At 48.1% G+C, this 24,414-nt stretch overlaps 2 protein-coding genes across 8 annotated transcripts; one reads left to right on the top strand and one right to left on the bottom strand.

Annotated features, from left to right (window-relative positions):
- Positions 1 to 103: 103 nt before the first annotated feature.
- On the bottom strand, positions 104 to 24,408 carry ZNF593OS (ZNF593 opposite strand). Of its 2 annotated transcripts, XM_060205587.1 has the most exons (3): positions 24,286 to 24,408; positions 596 to 665; positions 104 to 326 (listed from the first exon to the last, which is right to left on the bottom strand). In XM_060205587.1, the coding sequence occupies exons 2-3, from the start codon at positions 638 to 640 to the stop codon at positions 168 to 170; spliced, it is 204 nt and encodes a 67-aa protein (XP_060061570.1). In that variant the 5' UTR covers positions 641 to 665; positions 24,286 to 24,408; the 3' UTR covers positions 104 to 167. The 2 variants fall into 2 exon arrangements, with proteins under 2 accessions (XP_060061570.1, XP_060061571.1); XM_060205588.1 differs by lacking the exon at positions 24,286 to 24,408 and having other exon boundaries at positions 596 to 668.
- CNKSR1 (connector enhancer of kinase suppressor of Ras 1) lies at positions 6,674 to 23,637 on the top strand. 6 transcript variants are annotated; one of them, XM_007522614.3, is made up of 21 exons: positions 6,707 to 6,806; positions 14,601 to 14,758; positions 14,847 to 15,028; positions 15,884 to 15,968; positions 16,356 to 16,397; positions 16,486 to 16,590; positions 17,434 to 17,493; positions 17,602 to 17,670; positions 17,952 to 18,053; positions 18,131 to 18,201; positions 18,741 to 18,814; positions 18,932 to 19,038; positions 19,116 to 19,146; positions 19,537 to 19,709; positions 21,413 to 21,486; positions 21,635 to 21,706; positions 21,937 to 22,010; positions 22,332 to 22,393; positions 22,477 to 22,576; positions 22,657 to 22,838; positions 22,964 to 23,637. In XM_007522614.3, exons 1-21 carry the CDS (start codon positions 6,755 to 6,757, stop codon positions 23,231 to 23,233), a joined length of 2,145 nt encoding a protein of 714 aa, XP_007522676.1. In that variant the 5' UTR covers positions 6,707 to 6,754; the 3' UTR covers positions 23,234 to 23,637. The 6 variants fall into 6 exon arrangements, with proteins under 6 accessions (XP_060061567.1, XP_007522676.1, XP_016043408.1 ...); XM_016187922.2 differs by having other exon boundaries at positions 18,983 to 19,038; XM_060205584.1 differs by lacking the exon at positions 14,847 to 15,028 and having other exon boundaries at positions 6,674 to 6,714.
- Positions 24,409 to 24,414: the final 6 nt, after the last annotated feature.

The raw sequence follows: 24,414 nt of genomic DNA on the forward strand, positions 1-24,414 counted from the left end.
GAGTGGAGAGGGTAGGGTCAGGTTATACCATTCTGTTTTCAGTAAGGCAGGGATTGATTTTAGAAAACAGATTCCTAAGACTAACTCCCCCCCCTCCCCACTAAGTCACCTACCTTCAAAACCCAGCTGAGAGGCTGCCTGCCTGCTTCATCACCGGGACTGTGTCATCACCGGGACTGTGGTGGCTGCTGCTGCGGCTGCGGCTGCCCCACCATCTTCCAGACAGCATAGCAGGAACCGCCAAGCCCAAGCACAGCCAGAAGTGTAGCCATAACCCCAACCAGTGGACTCCGGGGCTCTGCCTTCAGCTGCCCGGCTATCTGCATCTGGGGGTACATAGAGTGTGTCTGAGAGGTCGGATGAGACTTATGAGAGACAGGGAGCAGGAAAGGACTGAGAAAGTACAGGCTGTGTGCAGATAAGGACGCCATTGTGCCCCAGGGAGATTCCACCCCAACCCCTCTCGCTTCACTGCCCAACTGGGCCCTGGCTGCTCACGCGGCAGGAAATGTGACAGCCTGGGTATTGGAGGTTCCCACATAAGGTAGGGGGAGGAAAGGATACATGCTACAAGCCATTAGTTAGGGGTCCTTACCTGTAGCACCCGAAAGTATCCAGGGGTCAGACGTGGAAATCGCATGGTGAATGCCACTAGTGTCTGCAGCCTGTGGGATGCAAGATGTGATGAGGATCAGTGACGTTCATGCTACCATGAAGTGGGGATCGAGATAGAGGTTCCTGAACTCTAGGTGAACGAAAGCCATGGCTTCAGAGGATGCTCACCAGAGTCTGCCCTCCCAGGTCTGGCAGGAGGTGGGGCAGCTAGACCTTTAAATCTGGTCCCTTCCCCCAACCCGCCTGTCCGCCCTGCCAGCCTTAGGAGCATCTGTCAGGAGAGATCAGCATCAGGCTTGAGCAGCACCTCCCCCACCCACCAGATAGGCCAAGCTGGAGAAGTGGAGAGGCCTTTCCTGCCGACATGTAGGAGTCTCCAGTCTGGACCAGGTACTGGCAGCAGTGGGAGACTTCTCATCCCCACTCAGGCCCTACCTGATGTTTGCCTGTCACCAGTTAGCTCTCAGCCTTAATAAATAGCCCAACCTCCCACTCTCAAACAGTGGTATGCCTATTTCTTTTTTAAATTTTATTAGAGACAAATTTAGAAGGGAAGAGGAGATGGAAAGGGAAAGACACAGCTGCAGCCCTGTTTGACAATTCAAGAAGCTTTCCCCCTGCAGGTGGGGACCAGGGGCTTGAATTCAGGTCCTTGTGCACTGTAATGTGTGTGCTTAACCAGGTGTGCCACTGTACCACCACCTGGCCTTTTATTTTCTATTAGACCAACTACCCCTGCTGTGGGGATGGTGCCTTTCACCACCTTCCCTAAGGTAGAGATCCTAGGAGATGTCCTTTCAGCTTGGGAACATTAGTAAAGATCTGCATATGCTTATTGCAATAACTTTGTGTATGTTTAGCAGGACAACACTGCTAGATAACTTGAACACTTTGTGTTTATATTAAATATCTCAAAATTTTTAAAAAGGGCAGATCAACAGAATAGAATGCAGAATATCTACAATATAAAAAAAGTAGGAGAGAGCCAGTGAAATTGCGCAGTTGTTGAAGAGTGTGCTGCTTTGTTATATATTACACCCAGGTTGGAGCCTGGCCCCTACCACATTGAAGGAAGCTTTAGTGCTTTTATCTCTTTCACTCTTTTTGCCTCTGTCTATATTAAAAAAAGAAAGGAGGTGGGAGGACACACAGGAAACTTAACTCCCCACCCATGGGAATGGGAATGCTAAGAAAAGACTATGTCTTTTCACTTAATAATTTACTGTTTGGGTTTCTGTTGTTATTTGTTTACCTGAGCACTGCTCAGCTCTGGTTTATGGTAATATGGGGATAGAGCTTGGTACTTTGGAGACTCAGGCATAAAAGTCTCTTTGCATAACCATGATGTTATCTACCCCCCCCCCCCAAAGTAGTGAGTTTTTTTTTTTTGCCTCCAGGGTTATTGCTGGGGCTCAGTGCCTGCACCATGAATCTACCGCTCTTGGAGGCCTTTTTTTCCCCCTTTTGTTGTCCTTGTTTATCGGTGTTGTTACTATTATTGTTGCTGTTGTTGGATAAGACAGAGAGAAATTGAGAGGGGAGGGGAAGACGGGGAGAGAAAGATAAGACACCTACAGACCTGCCTCACCACCTGTGAAGCGACTCCCCTGAAGGTGGGGAGCTGGGAGCACAAACCGGGATCCTTATGCCAGTCCTTGAGTTTTGCACCATGTACACTTAACCCACTTCGCTACCACCCGACCTCCCCCTTTTTTTAATATTCATTCCCTTTTGTTGCCCTTGTTGTTTCATTGTTGTAGTTATTGTTGTCACATTGTTGGATAGGACAGAAATCGAGAGAAGAGGGGAAGACAAAGAGGAGGAGAGAAAGACATCTACAGACCTGCTTCACCACCCTGCAGGTGCTCGAACCAGGATCCTTATGCCAGTCCCTTTGCACTGTGTGTGCTTAACCCACTTCACTACCAACCGACTCCCATTAATGAGTTCTTATGTGTGTCCCCTACAGGAATGTAAGTTAGGGGAAGACAGAGTTTGACTGGATACTCACATCTGTATTTTATTCGAGCTCTGGGCAGGTATAGGTGAAACAGGTGGTAGAAACATGTTTTTGTGGCTAACAATGGGCTTACCCCCCACCAGGGATATTGCTGGTGTCTACAGGTCTCCACCACTGTTTCCAGGCAGGCTTTTCCTTCTTTCCCCCACCCCCTACCCCAATCAGGGCAGCCTTTTATTATTTTAACTTTAATTTTATTTATTTTATTTTATTTCAGTGAGAGACACTTGAGACCAGAGCACTGCTCAGTTCTGGCTTATAGTGGTGTTAGTGATTGAACCTGGAACCTCAGAGCCTCAGGCATAAAAGTCATTTTGTATAACCATTATTATGCTGTCTCCCCAGCCCACCTTTGCTTTTCCTTCCCTTTCTTTTTAAAAATTTATTTATTTATTTATTATTTATTTATTTTACTACCAGAGCACTACTCAGCTCTGGCTTGTGGTACAGGGGATTGAACCTGGGTTTTCAGAGCCTCAGGCATGAGAGTCTTATATTGGTATAACCATTATGCTATCTATCCTTGCCCTCCCTTTCCCTTTCTCACTCTGCTTTCCTTCCTTCCTTCCTATTTGATAGTAAGACAGAGAGGAGAGACACCTGCAGCACTGCTCCGATGCTTGTGAAGCTCCCTCTGAAAAGTGAGAACCAAAGGCTTGAATCCAAGTCTTTGTGCATGATACCATGCACTCTACTGGATGTACAACTACCTACCCACTCCTCTCACCCTTTTTTTAATCAAAGCAGTACTTAGTTCTGGCTTTCACATTATCACTGTTACTTCCCCCACCCAAAACAGATTGTGTTTTGTTTTTAAAGAAGGTATTTATGAAAAAGATAGGAAAGAGAACCAGACATCACTCTGGTTCAGAGTGGGGCTGAACTCAGGACCTCATTGCTTGAGAGTCCAAAGCTTTATCCACTGCACCACCTCTCAGACCACCAAAACAGTGTTTTTTTTTTTTTTTTAATTAGACTTTGCATGAGTGCCTTGCAGGAAGAGGCAAAACGTTAAAGGTGGACTGAGCACAAAGGACTGTTAGAGGGACTCAATGTAGTGTAGTAAGGGTGTGAGGCAAAAACAGAGAGGTTAATGCTGTATTTCTAATTTAGAGCCTACTGGTTCACAAACTAGGGGGCAAGGCAGGTACCTGCTGAATTGTTGTTTCCCCGTGAAGGAAACAACAATCTGCACTTGTGTTTGATGCCATCTGGGTTCAGGACTCTAGAGCTACCTGAGTTCCAATGAACTCAGTTTATGTTTCAGATTATTAAATGGATGTTATTAAAAAAATGATGACAACCATGGCTGGTGTTGGCACACCTCGTTGAGAGCACACATTACAATGTGCAAGGATTCAGGTTCAAGCCCCTGGTCCCCATCTGTAGGGGAAAAGCTTTGCAAGTGGTGAAGCAGTGCTGTAGGTGTCTCCCTTTTTATCTCCCTCTTCCCTCTGGGTTATCTCTATCCAATAAATAAAGATAATAAAAAAAATTTTTTTTTATGGTGACAACGGGGCCAGGCGGTAGCCCACTGGGTTAAGCGCACATAATATGAAGCACAAGGACTCATGTAAGAATCCTGGTTCAAGCTCCCAGCTAACCCCTGCAGGGAGGTCGCTTCATAAGCTGTGAAGCAGGTCTGCAGGTGTCTCTCTTTCCTCCTCTGTTTTCCCCTCCCCTCTCAATTTCTGTCCAATGGAAAAAATGGCCTCCAGGAGCAGTGGATTGGTAGTGCAGGCACTGAGCCCCAGCAATAACCCTGGAGGCAAAAAGAAAAGACAACTGCAACACCACATACGCATCCGTAGGCAAAATGACAACAGGCTTTGAAGACTAAGTACTGGTAGATATTCTGAATTAGGTAACAGAGGAGTCAAGCTCTGAAGGTATCCAAGGCCTCTACTCACAGAGTTAAAACAATACCTCAAATCTATGCTATGATACAGTTTTCAAAATACCTAGAGGATGACCTCATATCACAGATGTATCAATAGATACCTCCTTTTAGAGAGGAGGAAATAGGTCCAGAGAATTGTGGGAGTTGCAATTAGTCCTTTAATAAGGGAAGCTGATTCTACCTGATTCCAAAGTCTGGGAAGTACTATCACCTAGGGTGATCATGACAAAGATGATGATAGCTGCAGACAGTGTGCCTCAGAAATTGTTAACCTGGAATCAGAATTCAAGGGGAGGGGAAAGTTATACATTTATTTTTGCTAGCTTTCAACAAAAATTAGCATTTTTTATTTAAGAGTGATATCTAGTTCTTTATCCTCCTCTACCTTTCTAATAAATAAATTCTTTAAAATAAAAAAAAAATGTGGTGGGGGCATCCTAGAGATAGCTCACCTTGTAAAGCATGCCTTAACACGCCTTGGTTCAAACCCAGTGATTGCACCACTCTGTAGAATGGTGCTTTGATCTTTCCCTAGATTCTATAAAAAGAAAAAAAGTGGACCAAGGAAGCTACTCAGTAGTGGTATGAGGCATGTAAAAGATTCTGACTTCATTCCCTGATAGTGCCTCATTGAAAAAAAAAAGGGGGGGTGAGAAGTGGCACAGTGGATAAAGCATTGGACTCTCAAATATGAGGTCTGTTTCTTTGCCTATCTTCTGCATGAATAAATAAAACCTTAAAAAAAAAAAAAAAAAAAAAAAGGTGTCCTGGCACCCATGGATAGGGCTCACTTTCCCGTATGCTTCTCCCAATCCATACCAAATAATATTGCATCCGCCGATCACAACCTAACCAAAGCAACGATTGCCATCTCAACATGCTTCACCTCAGAGTGTATCCAGAGACTTCACGTGTGGAATGACAACCCTTCAGCTTCATTGCTCGGGTGAGACCTTTCCTTTTATAGTACACTCTAATTTCATCTCGGGTGGTTCACTTTCTAACAAAGTCCCATAGCCTAGACGTACACCAGTTTCTGTGAGAGAGAGCGTATGCGCACACGTGTCCATAAACTACTGCAGAATATATACCTGAAAGCAGGATTACACTGGAGTTTGCAGTGAGTACCTCCCCAACACTTCCTCTCCACTATTCCAATCTTGGGATCCATGTTTGCTCAACAAATTGTTTGGCTTTGTATGTTAACTCTCTTTTCAATCACCAGGTTCCAGATGCCACCAGGATGCTGGCTAGGCTTCCCTGGATTGAAGACCCCACCAATGTGTCCTGGAGCTCAGCTTCCCCAGAGACACACCTTACTAGGGAAAGAGAGAGGCAGACTGGGAGTATGGACCGACCAGTCAACGCCCATGTTCAGCGGGGAAGCAATTACAGAAGCCAGACCCTCTACCTTCTGCAACCCTCAACGACCCTGGGTCCATGCTCCCAGAGGGCTAGAGAATGGGAAGGCTATCATGGGAGAGGGTGGGTTATGGGGATTGGGTGGTGGGAATTGTGTGGAGTTGTACCCCTCCTACCTTATGCTTTTGTTCACTAATCCTTTCTTAAATTAAAAATTTAAATAAAAAAAAAAAAAAAAGAAAGTAAAGAACTAAAAAAAAAAAAAAAAAAAGGTGGCAGTGCTATAGACTTCTCAAGGTTTTGGAACTATTGACTCAAGTATTCTGTGCAGCACCTCTCTGAAACAGCTGTATTTGTACCCACTGTACAGACTGAGAGGCTGAAGCATGTTGGGCTGGCTTAGCTATGATCAAACAGCCAACAAGCAGCAGAGCTGAGATTTACACCCTGAGCTCCAAATTCCTAAACTGTGCTGCTGTTGCTGCTGCTGCTGCTGCACTCACTACCACTTTTGGACCTCTATTTGAGGAGCCTGGAAAAGAGTTTTACTGTGGCTTGTGGCCAGCCCAGGGGTGGGATTTCTACTTAACTCTGAGGTCACCAGGGTCATACCTTTGTGGCACCGCCCTCCGGTGGCTGCCTTATTGCACTAGGATGGCCTGAAGGGCGGGCCAGGGGGAGGACTAGCGGTGAGCCAATGGCCACAGCTAAGCTTCACCTGGTCAGTCACGTGGACCCAGGTAGGCTGGAGGCTCCACCCGGAGCCCAGCCCGGCCCCGCCCAAGGCTGGGATCTGAGAGCGGAAATTCCTGGGCTGGTGAGTAGTAGTCGCGGTTCCTGGCTGACAGTACAGGATCATGGAGCCGGTGGAGACCTGGACCCCCGGGAAGGTGGCAGCTTGGCTGAGAGGTGGGTGGGGCTAGGGCAAAGTTGGGCTTGAAGGAGACTGGGACTGGGGCTGGGGGAGAGGTGTACTGGGGATGGGGGTGGGGTGGGGAGGAAAAAGAACAGTTTTAGTCAGCAACACGTATTTAGGTGTCTGCCTTGTACTTGATATTGTGCTATCAAAGATGCTAGAAGTTGAGGACCCAGAAGGGGGTCTCATCAGCCTAGCATCCTAAGAAGACAAAAGGGAGGTAATGGTTGTTTAATGAGGGACCCTCACCCAATTTATCTCCCTCACCTTTCTGTGGCTCCAGGGCCCAGTGGATTGTTAAACCCACATTCTGTCAGAATGGGAAACTGAGGCACAGTGCCAGGAAGTGATTAGTTCAGGCTTTGGAAAAGGACCAGTCTTGGCATCCAGGCTCCCAGTGAGAGGACATAAGCCCCAGCCAGACTAGGGGCCTCCCAAAGATGCTCTGCAGGCTCAGAGGGACCAGGTGGGTGGGAACAGCCTCGCTGCCAACACAGGACAATGAGGATCTAATATGCATCTGGGAAGCAAGAGGCGCTTCCTCTAGAGAGGGCAGATGGAATGGAGGGTGGAGTGGGGGACCACCAGGTGCAGACTTCAGTCACCAACCCAGTATCAGTAGGGATTCTGGGCTGGAGTCATGGTCCCAGGCTGGCTCCACACCAGCTTTGTGTCCGTGGGTCTTAGTTTCCCTGCCCACACAATGAAAAAGGGCAACTCTGGTCTTGTAAAGTGGAGACAATGAGGCCATCATGGGAAGCGTCTGGGGTGTGGAGCTCAGTGTCGGGGCCTATTGAGAGGAAAGCATCACAGCTTGCACTGGGGAAAGGAGTGTCTCAAGAGCCCGTAGCCATGGAATAACAGGTTCATGCACTCCCAGTCTAGTGCTCCCGGTGTTACACAGGGAATCAAGGAGAGCTAGTAATCACACACATGCCCCAAAGAAGCAGCCTGACTTAAAATGGGAGGAACTCCTTCAGAGAAGGCAAGCGAGCAAGTGAGTGAGCATAAGCTACTTAACCTTTATCTGTACCACTTTTCCCATCTATAAACGAGGGTGATAATAGACCTGATGGCCTCAATGCAGTGAGGATAACATGTGATGTGTAGAGTTCTTACATTTTTATGTAGCACTGAGTAAGAATTCAACATGTTCTTCCTCTTATTATAATTTTTATTTTATTTTTAAAAATATTTTATTTTATTTTAACGAGAGAGAGATGCAGAGAGAAATACCAAATAATTGCTCAGTTCTAGCTTACAGTGGTGCCAGGAATTGAACCTGGGACCTCAGAGGCTTAGTCACAAAAGTCTTTTTAAGGTTGATTTTGTAAAGTTTTTAAAAACATATTTTATTTATTGCATAGAGACAGAGAAATTGAGGGGGTTGGGGGGAATAGAATGGGAGAGAGAAAGATACCTGCAGCAATGCTTCCCACTTGTGACGTTTTTCCCCTGCACATGGGGACCAGAGGCTTGAACCTGGGTCCTTGTGTCTTGTAGCATGTGCACTCAGCCAGGTGCACCACCACCCAGCCCCCCATAAAAATCTTCTAAATAACCACTATGTTATCTCCTCAGCTACCAATAATATGTATATACATTTTAATTGAGAAACTAGAACAACCAGAGCACTGTCCCACCTCTGTAGGCAGTGCTAGGAATCACACCCAGGGGTCTCATGCTTGTAGGGCATGTACTGTACTGCTAAACCCCCTCCCAGACACTTATTTTTATTTCCTACTAGTTTCACATTGAGAGTCAGAGAGAGAATCCGTCACTGTTATTTTTCCTTATTTTTGAGGACCTACTGTTTTCCAGTCTTGGGATGGATTTAGAGATGATCATTTGTTTAAGGTCTAGTCCTGGAACATGTGATAACATGGAAGGGGCTAGTGCTCAAGTGTAGGGGATTGTAGAGGCACTGGGAGTGAGAGGCCTGGAACCCAGCTGGGGGAGTTGTGGAAGCCTAACTGGAGGGAATTAGATGAAAAGAGGATTTTTAAAAAGCCGAAAGAACAGCATAGACAGGAGAAATAGCACCTGTGAGCACCTCTGAATACTAGAGGCAAAGGAGTGTTCACAGAGCTGACCTGTTGCATTCGTGGAGCTATGCTCAGAGAGGAGGCTGAACAGGTAAGTGATGGCCTGACCATACAGGGCCTTGTAGATCAGTCGCAGAGTAATATCACACTGGTTGTTGTTGATCATCTGCCTTGAACCAGGGAATGGACCATGTACTTAGCATACATTGTGATATTCACATGTGAATAGAATGGATTTATTATCCTCATCTTTTTTTTAATATATATATATATATATATATATATATATATATTTTTTTTTTTTTTTTATTTATGAGAAAGACAGGAGGAGAGAGAAAGAACCAGACATCACTCTCGCACATGTGCTACTGGGGATCGAACTCGGGACTTCATGCTTGAGAGTCCAAAGCTTTATCACTGCGCCACTTCCCGGACCACTTTTTTAAAATATTTTTTATATTTATTTTCCCTTTTGTTGTCCTTGTTTTTCATTGTTGTTGTAGTTATCATTGTTGTTGATATTAATGTCATTGTTGGATAGGATAGAGAGAAATGGAGAGAGGAGGGGAATACAGAGAGAGGGAGAGAAAGATAGACACCTGCAGACCTGCTTCACCACCTGTGAAGCAACTCCCCTGCAGGTGGGGAGCCGGCGGCTTGAACCGGGATCCTTAAGCCGGTCCTTGTGCTTTGTGCCACCTGCACTTAACCCGCTGCACTACCGCCTGACTCCCATCTTTTTTTTTTTTTAATTTTATTTATTTTCCCTTTTGTTGCCCTTGTTGTTGTAGTTATTGATGTCGTCATTCTTAGATAGGAAAGAGATAACTGGAGAGAAGGGGAGAGAAAGACAGACACCTGAAGACTTGCTTGACCACCTGTGAAGCAACTCCCCTGCAGGTGGGGAGCCGGGGGCTCCAACTGGCATCCTTGCGCCACTCCTTGCACTTAGCGTCATCTGCGCTTAACCAGCTGCGTTACCACCCAACTCCCTATTATCTTCATCTTAGCAGTGGGAAAACTAAAACACAGAAATTAAGTTCCTTGCTCAAGGATTGGGGAGATAGCAATGTGCCGGGATAGCTTCGCCGACAGGAGAGAGAGAGACGACCAGGGACTCATGGCTGAGCTGGGAAGCAGTATCTCTTTATTGACGAGCAGGGATGTGTTTCAACAATCTAATCTCTTCTAATCACAACACAATTCTCTCCTGCCTCTCTCCTGAGGCGGAAGAGTCAGGAAAAAAGGAAGTACGTACGATAGGGGGCGGGGAGAAGGAAAAAGCGCGAACCAGTGAGGATTAAACCAATGTCCCGGAGGCAGGGGGGTGCTTAGTTGACAGTGGTTATGTAAATAAAATACATTGTAAGTAATACAAGCATACCTAATGTGATGATCAAAACAGAAGGTCTTATAAGCAGGATTTAGAAGCATACCAACAATTCCCCCTTTCTTTTTAATTAATGGCCATAGTATCAGGAGTGTGGGGTGAATAGAAACCTATATCATATAGGCATTTTCAAAAGAACTGGCACAAGACATGGAGGAGCAAGTAAGAGAGCAGCAAGAACCAGTGTGATGCCAGGGGGAGGCCTGAGGGGGGGCGTTTCTTGCCTTAAAGGGCAAGGCCTATCAGGCTAAAGGACATTTCCTGCCTCTGTGGGCATCTCTTGCCTCTGGGGGCGTTTCATACCTCAACGGGCGTTTCCTGCCTCTGTAGGCATCTCTTGCCTCTGGGGGCGTTTCATGCCTCAACGGGCATTTCCTGCCTCTGTGGGCATCTCTTGCCTCTGGGGGTGCTTCATGCCTCAAAGGGCGTTTCCTGCCTCTTGGGCAGCACCTAGCAAGGTGGGGGGTGTCCTATAGAGTCCCAAGGCAGCTGGCTGCAGTCAGTCTTTGAGAAACCCAGCAGCGTAAAGGGAAGCGGCTGTAAAGTTGTGTAAAGTGTCCAAAGGGTATGCCAGCAAGTCTGATAGAAGTCTCAGTCCAAAGTAGATGACCATGAATGAAATGCCAGGGGATGAAATGCTGCACGTCTGCCTCGATGGGGAAGATCAGTCACTGGAATTCTGCTTTTTCTGTAAAGAGTGAGCTGGAACCTGTGAATCTTTTTCTTTAGGTTGTGCCAGGTCACAGCATTGGTTTTGGGGGGTGCGTTGTCCGGCGGTGGCCTCTTGCCCAACTTCACCTCCAGGAGTGCAGGGGTGCGATCACTGCACGGATGTCTGCGTATTTCAGCTCCTCTGCCGTCAGAGCTGAGCTGGGGATCCCGGCCAGGGGGCCCAGTCTCGGCAGGGAGCCCACGGTCACTGAGGGGTCCAGGATCAGCCCAGGCATCATAGCAGGAGGGTGGTCGGGCCAGCCATGTAGAAGGCACGGGCCGAGATGCCCCGGGGTGGGGGCCGGGATGGGCCACAGCCCTGCCCACTGCTCTGCCCCCGGTGGCCAAGCAGTGCGGAGGGAGCCCACGCCCAGTGCCCTGCGCCCCACTGCAGCGAGAAGGCTCCAGCGGGCGGGCAGTGGGCAGGAACCAAAGTGTGGCCCAGAGCAAAATGTTCCAGAGACAGAGAAATTGTCTCATGAAGAAAGGGTAGAGGCTTTTGGAAACCTCTTCATAAGTAGAAAGGCAGGCCATGGCGGCTTTACTTATCTGGTCTCCTTTGGTCTGCTGCATGAGTGTGGAGCCGAGATTCCTGTCTCTGTTCGGGTGCCATTTTGCCGGGATAGCCTCGCGGGCAGGAGAGAGAGACGACCAGGGACTCATGGCTGAGCTGGGAAGCAGTATCTCTTTATTGACGAGCGGGGATGCGGTTCAACAATCTAATCTCTTCTCATCACAACACAATTCTTTCCTGCCTCTCTCCTGAGGCAGAAGAGTCAGGAAAAAAGGAAGTACGAACGATAGGGGGTGGGGAGAAGGAAAAAGCGCGAACCAGTGAGGATTAAACCAATGTCCCGGAGGCAGGGGGGCGCTTAGTTAACAGTGGTTAGGTAAATAGAATACATCATAAGTAATACAAGTGAACCTAATGTGATGATCAAAACAGAAGGTCTTATAAGCAGGATTTAGAAGCATACCAACAGCAGTGGTTATGCAGAAAGACTTTAACACCTGAGGTTCTGAGATCCCAGGTTGAATGCCCAGCACCACCGTAAGTCAGTGCTGAACAATGAGAGAGAGAAAGAAAGAGAGAGAGAGAGAGAGAGAGAGAGAGGAGCCAGGCAGCGGCGCACCTGGTTAAGCACATATACACTACAGTGTGCAAGGACCTGGTGTTCAAGCCTCTAGTCCCCAACTTCAGGGGGAGAGCTTCATGAGTGGTGAAGCAAAGCTGCAGGTTTCTCTGTCTTTCCCCTTTCTAATTCCCCCTCCCCTCTCAATTTCTGGCTGTCTTTATCCAATAAATAAAAATAATAAAAATTATTTAAAAATAAACTAATGATATCCAAATGTAAAAAAAAAAGCTTAAAAATAGAATAATAATGAAATAGAGAAAAAAAAGGGAGTCAGGCGATAGCACAGAGAGTTAAGCACACGTGGCGTGAAGTGCAAGGACTGGGTTAAGGATTCCGGTTTGAGCCCCGGCTCCCCACCTGCAAGGGAATCGCTTCACAGGCAGAAGCAGGTCTGCAGGTGTCTATCTTTCCCTACTCCTCTGTCTTTCCCATCTCTTTCCATTTCTCTCTGCCCTATCCAACAATAACAACAACAATAATAACTACAACAGTAAAACAACAAGAGCAAGAAAGGGGAATAAATAAATAAATATTTAAAAAGAGAGAGAGAGTGGTCTGGGAAGTGGCACAGTGGTAAAACTTGGACTCTCAAGCATGAGATCCCAAGTTCGATCCCCAGCAGGACATGTGCCAGAGTGATGTCTGGTTCTTTCTCTCTCCTCCTATCTTTCTCATAAATAAATAAAATCTTTAAAAAAAGAAAAGAAAAGAAAAAGATCCTTGCTAAAATGCTATTATTTAGACCTCCCTGATTCCAAAGCTTCCTGTTCTTATGCCCCTTAACCTGTAATTCTCATATTTGAGGTAGCATCAGAAAACTCTAGGAATTATTTTTTAAATATTTATTTATTTATTTTCCCTTTTGTTGCCCTTGTTTTTCATTGTTGTTGTAGTTATTATTGTTGTTATTGATATCATTGTTGTGACATAGGACAAAGAGAAATGGAGAGAGGAGGGGAAAACAGAGAGGGGGAGAGAAAGACAGACACCTACAGACCTGCTTCACCGCCTGTGAAGCGACTCCCCTGCAGGTGGGAAGCCAGGGGCTCAAACTGGGATCCTTAGACCAGTCCTTGTGCTTTGTGCCACGTGTGCTTAACCCACTGTGCTACCGCCCGACTCCCTCTAGGAATTATTAAAACACAAACTGCTACAACCCAAAGATGACTCTCAAGCATGAGGTCCAAAATTTGATCCCTAACAACACATATGCCAAAATGATGCCCTAGTTCTCTCTCTCCTCCTTCCATGTTCTGTCCTTTTTCACTAATAAGTGAATCCTCTCAAAAATAAACAAAATACCAACTGCTGGTTCCTAGCCTTGTATTCTGATTTATCAAGTCTGAGCTCAGGTCAAGAATTTGTAGTTTTAGGGGCTGGGCAGTGCCACATAGTAAGCGCACATAGTAGTTATTTGTAGTTTTAGGGACCAAAAGTTAGGTCACCCTGTAGAAGGTGTCTATATAATGCCCATGGGTTCAAGCCCTAGCACCATATCGAAGCGCATGGACATCACTAGAGGGAACCCCATGCATGAGAGTGGGACTGTGCTGTCTCTCCCTTTCTGTGTCTGTCCCTCTCTTGCTAAAATAATAACAGAATTAAGGGAGTCGGGCAGTAGCACTGCCGGTTAAGTGCAGGCGGTGCAAAGTGCAAGGACTGGTGTAAGGATCCTGGTTCGAGTCCCCAGCTCCCCACCTGCAGGGGGTTTGCTTCATAGGCGGTGAAGCAAGTCTGCAGGTGTCTATCTTTCTCTCTCCCTCTCTGTCTTCCCCTCCTCTCTCCATTTCTCTCTGTCCTATCCAACAATGACGACAATAATAACTACAACAATAAAACGAGGGCACAAAAGGGAATAAATAAAATAATAATAATAATAACAGAATTACCCAAAGGTGGCAACTTGCAGTGCCATGGAGGGCTTGTGTGGTGACTTCTGGGGGCCTGGCATAAGGGGTATGAGTGTTTAGGATCATTCCCCAGTAAACGCGCCAGATAAAAGAATGTGCATCTCGGGGCCAGGCGGTGGTGCACCTGGTTAAGCACACTCATTACAGTGCGTAAGGACCCGAGCTCGAGCCCCTGGTCCCCACCTGCAGTGGTGAAGCAGGGCTGCAAGTGTCTGTCTCCCTTTCTATCTCCCCTCCCCTCTCAATTTCTCTCTGTCTCTATACAGTAATAAATAAGTAAAACAAAAAAATTAAATAAATAAATAAATACACAATTAAAAAAACAAGGGCACCAAAAGGGAATAAATAAGAGAATGTGTATGTCTAACAAGTTCTTAGGTAGTTGCTGCTGCAGCTAGGCTACCCTTTGAGAGCCACTGCCTTCATAACTCACTCATTTCATGTGTGACATGAGAAGAACAGCCTGGATCTCAGGATTGCCATTAAAGCAGATGGGAGGGATAAGAGTTTTGCACAATGAAGAACTGGCCTCAAACACCCTGACACCCACCCCTCCCAATCTCACCCCTGTCCACTGCCCCCCTGGCCCCTCCAGGTCTTGATGATTCCCTACAGGACTACCCCTTTGAGGATTGGGAGTTGCCTGGAAAGTACCTGCTCCAACTCTGCCCCCGTAGCCTGGAAGCTCTGGCTGTGCGACCTTTGGGCCACCAGGAGCTCATCCTCGAAGGGGTGGAACAGCTTCAGGCACTGGTGAGTGAACCATAGTCTCCTTGGCTACAACTTCTACCTCCACCTGCCTGGAGGCTGTCAGGGAGGTGACCTGCCCCATCCTTGGCAGAGTTCCGGGCTACAGACAGAGAACCTGCAGAGCCTGACAGAGGGGCTGCTGGGAAGGACCCAGGCCTTCCAGAGTTTAGTGCAAGGCCACTTGGGGGATGGTGGCGAGCCCCCCACCAACATCCTCAGCATGGCTGTGGAGCTGGTACACGAGGCCCGGACTCTCCTCTTCTGGCTCAACAGGTACCTTGAACTCCTTCCAGGGCCTAGATGACTGGTAAGGGAACCCTTCCTATTCTTGACTTTCTCCAGGGACCAAAAGAGAAAAAAACAGTGCTAGGCTGTCCTGCAGATATGGTGGAGCAGAGCCAAAGGCTTATTGGTCTGTGCAGGGGCACTGGACACTCAGGGTCCCACCCAGAGCCCCATCTTGTAATTGTAATAGTCACCTCAATGTTAAAAAGCTTCTCCACCTCTTTCACTGGGTGCTGCTTGTCTAGCTCAGATGTCACATCCTTGGGAAGGTTCCCCATTCTTCTCTGAGCTCCCTACACTTCAAAGGAAAGTGAAGTCATTTTGGGTATAATTATGTTTAAAGCAAGGGCCAGGCGGTGGCGCACCCAGTTAAATGCACATTGTACTAAGCACAAGGACCTATGCAAGGATCCGGGTTTGAGCCCCTGGCTCCTTGCCTACAGGTATGACTCTTCACAAGTGGTGAAGCAGGTCTGCAGGTATCTCTTTCTTCCTTCTCCATCTCTCTCAATTTCTCTCTGACCTATCCAATAAAATAGAAAAAATGGCTGCCAGGAGCAGTGGATTCATAGTGCTGGCATTGACCCCCAGTGATAACCCTGAAGGCAAAAAAAAAAAAGTTTAATACATTTGATGTTTGAGACCAAGAATAGGGCCTTTTGCCAAGAACAGGGCCTGGTGCATGGTAGGTAGTTGGCAAATCAGTCCTATGCTAAGTTCTTCAAATATATCAAGCCCAAAACCATCAGAGCATTTATTATCTCCAAATATATAGTTGGTTCCAAATGGTTTCATGACTTGCAAGTACAATTCCTTAACCATTGCTTTATCCTCCCTTACTAGGTACCTCTTCTCCCACTTAAATGACTTCTCAGCCTGTCAGGAGATTGGGGAGCTTTGCACAGAGCTTGGCCAAGTTTTAGAGGAGGTAAGTAACCCAGAGTACTGGCTTGGCTCAGGTCATGGAGACCAAGTCAGTCCAGAGCTTTTTATAACCTATGAATCAGCATAAGATTGAATATGAGGGTTGGTAGAAAGGAAGAACCAAGACCCGGCCACTGGTATGGGATCACTGGGACACGGGTCTTGTGGCTGACCAGGGCCTCTCAGGAATCTTGACTCACAGGAGGTAGGTGAGGAAGTGTGTAGACACTTCTAGGGGCCTGACATAGGGGGTGGGGGTGAGGCCTTAGGGCAGAACCTTTGAGGTCATGTAGTTCTGGGAAGAGGTCCAGAGTACAGGAATAGCACCCTGCTCTGGAGGTGGGACAACTCTTTCTCAGGATAAGCCCCTGCTCACCTGCTCTGCTTCCAGAACTGTCCAGCGGCTGAGAAAGAGAGCAAAGTCTTAACAATCGTGAGTTTGGGTGAGGTCGGGGCATGGGGGTGGGATGGGGTCAGGGTGGGACTGAGCTCAGGCTGGATGTCCTGTCCACCTTCCCCAGTGCAGCCATGTGGCAGGGATCTGCCACAACATCCTGAGCTATAGCCCAGAGGAGCTGCTGGGGCAGAGGGCCATGCTGAAACAGGTGCAGCTGGATGATCCCCTGGTGAGCCCTGGCCTTTCATCTCTCCCCCTAACCCCTCAGCTGCCTTGTCTGCTGGTTCTGGGATCCCATAGAACCCCATATTGTTATGGTCAGAAGCTCATTTTCAGACACTTAAAATTCCAGAGAACTTTCTGAGGTTTCACTGTCATTCCAGACCTATCTCAGTCCCCAGGGGGCTACAACCAGGACATTCCAGCTAGGAAATACAGACCTGGCAGGTTAGAAGGAAAGAGAGAAGACATAAATGTTCTTGCTTTGATCTTTGACCACTTGGGAAAACTAGAGCTCCTGGCCCTGGTCCTCCTTAACCCTTCAGGAGAGTCGCTGAGAATCTCAAACCTCAGAAGTCAGCAACCCAGGCTTCCTGGAGGAGTCAGAGACCCAGGCAGGTGTGACAAGCCCAAAGTCACACAGCAGGGTTTGCGGCAGTGCCAGCTTGGGGCCACTTCTAGCTGAGTTGTTTTTCCTTAAGAGTTGTGGAGTAGGAGTCGGGTTGTAGCGCAGCGGGTTAAGCGCACGTGGTGCAAAGTGCAGGGACCGGCGTAAGGATCCCTGTTCGAGCCCTGGCTGCCCACCTGCAGGGGAGCTGTTTCACAAGCAGTAAAGCAGGTCTGCAGGTGTTTATCTTTCTCTCCCCCTCTCTGTCTTCCCCCTCTCCATTTCTCTCTGTCCTATCCAACAACGATGACAATAATAATAACTACAACAATAAAACAACAAGGGCAACAAAAAGGGAATAAATAAATATTTTAAATAAAGAGTTGTGGAGCATGGGGTGGGGGGCCCTGCCCATTATCCCTGCTATCCCTACATCCTCAGTGACTGGAGTGCCTGCCTTGGCAGGGCCTGGAGATCTACACCACCAGCAACTGCCTGCATTTTGTAGCCCAAGTGGGCATACAGGTGAGTTCCAAACCCTTCTCAGCCACCTGCCTACCCCCAAAGCCTTCTTCCCTGCCAGCCAAATCAGCTGGTGCCACGAATGCACCCTCTGAATCTGTCCCCCACCAGGCTGCCACTGACTCTCAGCTGCAGATTCTACCAGGAGATGAGGTTGTCCAGATCAATGAGCAGGTGGTGGTGAGTGAAGAGGGGAGGGGTATGGTAAGAATGAAAGGGCATCCTGTGTGGAGCACAGGACTGGCCAGTAGAGAGACCCTGGGATGTGAGAGCTGCTTCCAGGAGATGAGCCAGTGGGCCGGGCAGAGCCAAAGTGAAGGGAACCATGAGAGCTTTCTGGAGGAGGAGCAGGTGCATCAGAGGAGGCTGAGAGGGGACTCCAGGGGTGAGGGCTATTGGATTCCTCAGTGCCTGCTGCCTGACCTTGTCCAGTCCAGCCCTGTCCCCTGCCTTGACCCCAGGTGGGCTGGCCCCATAAGAATGTGGTGAGGGAACTGCTGCGGGAGCCAGCCGGAGTCAGCCTAGTGCTGAAGAAGGTTCCAGTGCCGGAAACACCCCCTCAGGTACCTGCCCCCACCCCTGCCCCCAGCCCACTTATAAACCTGTCAACACCATCACTCTGTTTATGGTTGTTCTCCAGACCCCCCCTCACAAGCTGGACTCCTCATACCTGAAGATCTCATCACTGTCTCCTGCCTCACTACCTCCCAGGTAAGACTCTGCTCTCAGTGGGGCCAGGAGATGACTTACCCACTAGAGAGACACACTGTCATGCTTGAGTCCCCATAAAAACAACAGCATGGGGCAGCTTTGTGGGCAGTGGAGTGGTGCTGTGATGTCTCTCCTTCTCTCTCTTTCTCTTACAGATTTTCTCTCTTTCTTTCTTTCTTTCTTTCTTTCTTTCTTTCTTTCTTTCTTTCTTTCTTTCTTTCTTTATGAGAAAGTTAGGAGAAGAGAGAGAAAAAGAGCCAGATATCACTCTGGTACATGTGTTGCCAGGGGTTGAACTCAGGTCCTCATGCTTGAGAGTCTAATGCTTTATCCACTGCAGCGCCTCCCAGACCACATATCTCTCCTTCTCTCTCTCCTTTGTGTCTCTCTCTTTCTTACCCTCTAGAAAATAAACAAACAATAAAAAGAGTACACCAGGTGTGGTAGAACCATTCAGGCATGGAGTGCCAGTGATAACTTGTGCATTGGGTGTACCTGGGTGAGGAATCATGTACCTCTTCTCCTCTTTCTCTCTCCAGTGACCTGTCTGAAGACGTCTTTTCCTTTGACCTTACTTCAAACCCAAGTCCTGGGCCTAGCCCTGCTTGGACAGGTAGTTTCAAAGTCCCAGATGCCCCAGGGTAACCCTGACCCCAGCCTTCTTATACCCCATCTACCACCAGACCCAGGACTGGGCTTATGGACCCACCTATCTCTCTTCTGTGCTCAGACTCAGCCTCCCTCAAACCAGAGTCCCTGTCCATCCCTTCTGCACCCCCAGCTATACCCCCAGCAGGGACAGCAGAGACTCAGGGCCCCCCAGAACATCCCAACAAGGTGAGTTCAGAGGCGAAGCAAAGAGAGGTGTGTAGTTCTGCTCTATAACCTTTTCTGACTCCTTATGATGCTTTCAGAGTCCTGTCCCTGGTTCGAAGAAAGCAAAAGGTAGGAAATAAACCTACTGGGTGGCAGTCCCCTAATGAGGAGCTCTTAGAAGTCTTTATAGTGCTAGAAAAACCCTCTTTATATACACACTCTCTCTCCTTCTCCTCCTCTCCCTTCTCCTTCTCCCTCCTTTCTCCCTCCTTCTCCTCTTCCCTCATCCATCCTCCCTTCTCCTTCTTCCCAGCCTGAGTATTTAGCCTGTACTGTGACTTTGAGCAGATATTTTCTGCTAACTTTGCTCTCATCTCTGAAGTAAGAGCCATCCTCACCTCAGTGCTGACACATGTAACTTTCTAAGCACAGATGCCATGGGCAAGGGGCAGGTCCAAAGGCCCTTCACACCTTGCTGGCCTCTCACTGACCAGCCTGTGCTTTGCTGTGCTGCTGCAGGCATGGCCACGAGGCTTAGCCGCCGGCGGGTGTCCTGCCGGGAGTTGGGCCGCCCAGACTGTGATGGCTGGCTCCTGCTGCGAAAGGTGCCCGGAGGCTTCATGAGCCCTCGCTGGAGGCGCTGCTGGTTTGTGCTCAAGGGACACACACTCTACTGGTACCGCCAGCCCCAGGTGAGACCCCCATACACACAGCTGAGCAAGTGAGTCACCTCAGGGCCATAGTTCTTATCATGATTCCACCATCCATTCCCATCTGTGGTCACAGGTGAGCCACACACTTTTCTGGGCCTCAGTAATCCCATCTGTAAAACAGACACATTCTTCAGGTGGACCTGAGTTAGTATGTATATAAAAGCAGTCTGGGCACCTCCAGGAAGTAGTCCAGGGGATGAGGTGCTAGACCCTCAAGCATGTGTTTGCTTCAGCAGCACATATACTAGACCCTCAGGCATGAGTTCCTGAGCATGATCCCTGGCATCAAATATGCCAGAGTGAGGTCTTTTTCGCTCTCTCTCTCTCTCTCAATCCCTCTCTCCCCCTCTCACATTAACAAATAAATAAAAAGAAAAGTCAGACTGGAAAAACAATACAGGTGAAATGTGTATATATATATATATATATATATACATATATATATATATGTGTGTGTGTATTATATATATATTTATGAAAGAGGTTTATATATTTATTTATGGAAAGAGAATGAAAGAGAAGAGAGGGATATCCCAAAGCATGTTCATCTTTGACATAAGTTGGTGAGCAGACTGAGCCTATGGCATGCAAGTTTTTTAATTTTATTTTTTAAATCTTTTAAAAATATATTTATTTATTCCCTTTTGTTGCCCTTATTGTTTTATTGTTGTAGTTATTATTGATATCGTTGTTGTTGGGTAGGACAGAGAGAAATGGAGAGAGGAGTGGAAGACAGAGAGGGAGAGAGAAAGATAGACACCTGCAGACCTGCTTCACCACCGATGAAGCGACTTCCCTGCAGGTGAAGAGCTGGGGGCTCGAACCAGGATTCGTAAGCACTTAACCTGCTGTGCTACCGCCCAACTTTCCAGCATACAAGTTTTATGCTCTAACAGGTCAAGCTATTTCCCCGACCAATATGAATCATTTTTATTCTGCCCACCTTCAGTGATTCTATGCATGTTGTAATGGACCACTCACTTTATTGTGTTTTGTTTGTTTTGTTTCGTTTTGTTTACTAGAGCATCACTCAGCTCTGGTTCATGGCAGTGCAAGGGGATTGAACCTGGGACACTGGAGTCTCAGGCATGAGAATGTCTTTGCAGAACCATTACGCTACCTACCCCCACCTCATTTTATTGTTTATTCACTAAAAAACATTCAGGTGTTTACTCTGTATCTAGCTCTGGGCTGGGCATTTTGGACACAGGAAAGAATTGTACAGTTCTTATTACGATGTAATATACACTTAGAGACAGTACAGAGAATGTCTGCAGTAGTGAGAAAAATGCCCAGGAGCAGAGTAGGAACCCAGCTGAAGTGTCCAGTCCAGTTTGAGGAGTCAAGAAGACCTGAGAAATCCCTGCTTGGTATTAGTCACATGAAACAGAAAAAGAAAATCAGAAAGGGAGACCAACCTTTGCAAAGCTCAGTGATAAGAAGCTGCTCTGTGTGTATGTGTGCCTATTGTCTTCTGTGGCTGTTTCTTGGGACAACTCAGCTCCCCTTCCTACTCAAAGGCACTCCTTAGTCATACTCCTATCCCTCAGCCCCAGATTACTGAATGACTCATGGTTTGAGAGCCCAGCAGATTCCCTCTCCTTTTCCTGCCCTCTATTGCCTGCCCCAGGACCTCAAGGGCTACTGGGTACCAAACTGACCCTCATGCTTTGATCCCCTAGGACGAGAAGGCTGAGGGCCTCATCAGTGTCTCCAGCTACAGCCTGGAAAGTAGACAAGATCAGAAGAAAAAATAGTTAAGTCTTAGTGTGCAACAGATAGTGGGATGTAGAGATAAAAGGAGGGGCAGTGTCAGGAGGGATGAACAGCGGGCAAAGGGTGCTTGGGGCTCCCAGTCCAGCCTTTCAGGGTCCTGGGTGAACACACTCTTTGTTCCCTGGTAGTGTGTTCCAGCTCACCCATGACACATACAAGCCCTTCATCTTCGCTGCTGAGAACTTGACAGATCTGAGCAAGTGAGTGCTGCTCCCCCAACTCCCAATCTGGGTTCAGGAGCCTGGGTTCAAATCTCAACTCTGTGATGGTAATCAAGGCATTCACTTCTCTAAGCTTCAGTTTCATCATCTGTAAAAGGACTCACAGGCATTCCTAACTCTCAGAGTTGCTGTAAAGATTATAGTAGATAGTGACATGAGTGAAAATCTCCTGGCATGTAGTAATTTGAACCCCCTTGGGCCCTCCACAGGTGGGTACGCCATCTCATTACTTGCATTTCTAAGTACCAGTCTCCAGGACGAGCCCCTGTGTCACGAGAAGAAGGTAGGTATCTTACAAGTGAGTCTCCATCTTCCCCTGCCAGGACTGGGGATACAACTGCACCATCCTACTCCCTGGTCTCCTGAAACCTGATGATGCATAATGTATAATAATGATATTCCCCAATTATTTCTCTTTTTTTTTTTTAAGATTTTATTTATTTATTAATGAGAAAGATAGGAGGAAAGAGAAGAAAGAATCAGACATCACTCTGGTACATGTGCTGCTGGGGATTGAACTCAGGACCTCATGCTTGAGAGTCCGATGCTTTATCCACTGTGCCACCTCCCGGACCACTTCCCCAATTATTTCTGTCCACCTCAGATTGCTACAGTGAGACAGAAGCAGAAGACCCTGATGATGATGCTGGCTCACGCTCAACCTCGGTGAGTAACGGATGGGGGAAGGTGAGTAGCAGGGTGTTGAGCTCAGTCTCTTACCTTCCTCCCTCCCTCTGCCCTGCCCACAGCCCAGCCCAGCTCAGGCTTGGAGCCTGCTCCCTGGAGACATGTCACCTGCAGCCACCCCCACACAGGGCAGCCCACGGACCTCCTTCCATCTCTCATCAGGTGCTGTGCTTCTTTTGGGAGCTGAGAGGAGAAAGGGAGCCAGATGGGGCTCACACTGATCCTACTTCCTGCTCCTACAGACTGTAGCGAAGGGACACTGGAAGGCATGGTACAGGGGCTGAAGCAGGGTGGCGTGTCCCTCTTGGGCCTGCCACAGCCCTTCACTCATGAGCAGTGGCGGAGCTCTTTCATGCGGCGCAACCGAGACCCCCACCTCAACGAGCGGGTGCACCGTGTGCGGGCACTGCAGAGCACCCTCAAGGTCAGCAGAGGGCTTAGGAGGTAGACTTGTGATGAAGTCTAGGTTCTGGACTAGAGTTAGTTCTGGGCTCTGATTGTGCCTCTTCTGTGACTGAGCATGGATCCTCAGTCCTATTTCCCTTACAGGCAAAGCTGCAGGAGCTACAAGCCCTGGAGGAGGTGTTAGGGGACCCCCAGCTGACTGCAGAGAAGTTTCGACAGTGGAAGGAGCAGAACCGGGAGCTCTACTCAGAGAGCCTGGGGGCCTGGGGAGGGGAACAGGCAGAGGGCAGCTCCCAGGTCCTAACCTTCGACTCCAGAGAACACCTTTCCCACCCCCTACCCCCTGCCCCTGAAGAGCACTCCCAGCTCTGCCCACTGCCCTCAGAGAGTCACCCCCAGCCCACTGGCCTCTGACCCAGGTGACTACCTTAGCTCCTGACCTCTGACTCTGAGGACCATCTCTATCCCCAGCCTCTATGACATGTATAGGGCAGAGCATCCTTGGGTTCTGTTTAAGGTTTGAGGTGGTGCTTAATTCATGGTTCCACTCTACACTTTTACTCCCTCTGCCTGGTCTCCTGTCATTTCTGCCTCTCTTTCCCCTAGAGTGAGGTAAAGCAATGTGAACTTTGTGCCACCCTCTTCTCCCTTACCAAAGGAGGAACAGGAAGGCTGGACTAAAATAAACCTCCTAACCCACTCTCTGACTTGTGGGCATAGCCCCACCCTTCTTCCTGCCCCAAAGCAGGTAAACATATTCTTCATTTTATGGGAGAGACACTTTTCAGTCAAATAAAGGCAGTTTCTCAAAAATGAAATCTACCTGTGTTTTTGACTTCCATATCAAGGTCAGGAGCCTGCTCCCCCGTGGGGACTAGAATGAAAAGCTGCTTGACAGGTGAACATTTTAGGCAGCTAGCCCACTGCATGGTCCCTTGGCCTGGGTTCTGGACTGCAAACTCCAGGCCTGCCAGGATAATGGAATGCTGACCCAACGCTAAGAAGGACTCTTATTCATGCCTCTCCCTAGCCCACTGAGGTCTCTAGGGTATCTTTCCAGTCCCATCTCCAGGGGGGACAGAGTGAGAAAAATATATCAGTCTCTAGATAGGGAAACATACTTTCCATGAAAGGGTGAGGTGGGTGACCATGGAGACTGGGTTGTGGGGTTGAGGTCTGCCAGGAGGAGGAGCTTGGGGTAGAAAAATCTCTCTTCTCTTGTGGCCAAGCGGTGGCACACCTGGTAAAGCACTCACACTATAGTGTGAAGGGATCCAGGTTCAAGCCCCTGATCCTCACCTGCAGGGGGGAAGCTTCATAAGTAGTGAAACTGGGCTGCAGGTGTCTCTCTGTCTCTCTCCCTCTCTCTCCCCCTTCGCTTCTCAATTTCTCTGTCTCTACCCAGTAATAAATGAATACATATAATGAAAGAAAGAAAGACAGACAGAAAAAGTCTCTCTTCTCACCTCTCCTGAGCTTGGTCTTACCAGCAGCTTCTGGGTCTAGAGCAGGGATATGCTCCTTTGTCTCCATCCATGCTGCACAGGAGACCTAACGTGTTTCCATCAACTTCTGACTTCTGACCCCAGGGTAGC

This window comes from Erinaceus europaeus, chromosome 13 (assembly GCF_950295315.1).
Source record: "Erinaceus europaeus chromosome 13, mEriEur2.1, whole genome shotgun sequence".
Taxonomy (NCBI): Eukaryota; Metazoa; Chordata; class Mammalia; order Eulipotyphla; family Erinaceidae; genus Erinaceus; species Erinaceus europaeus.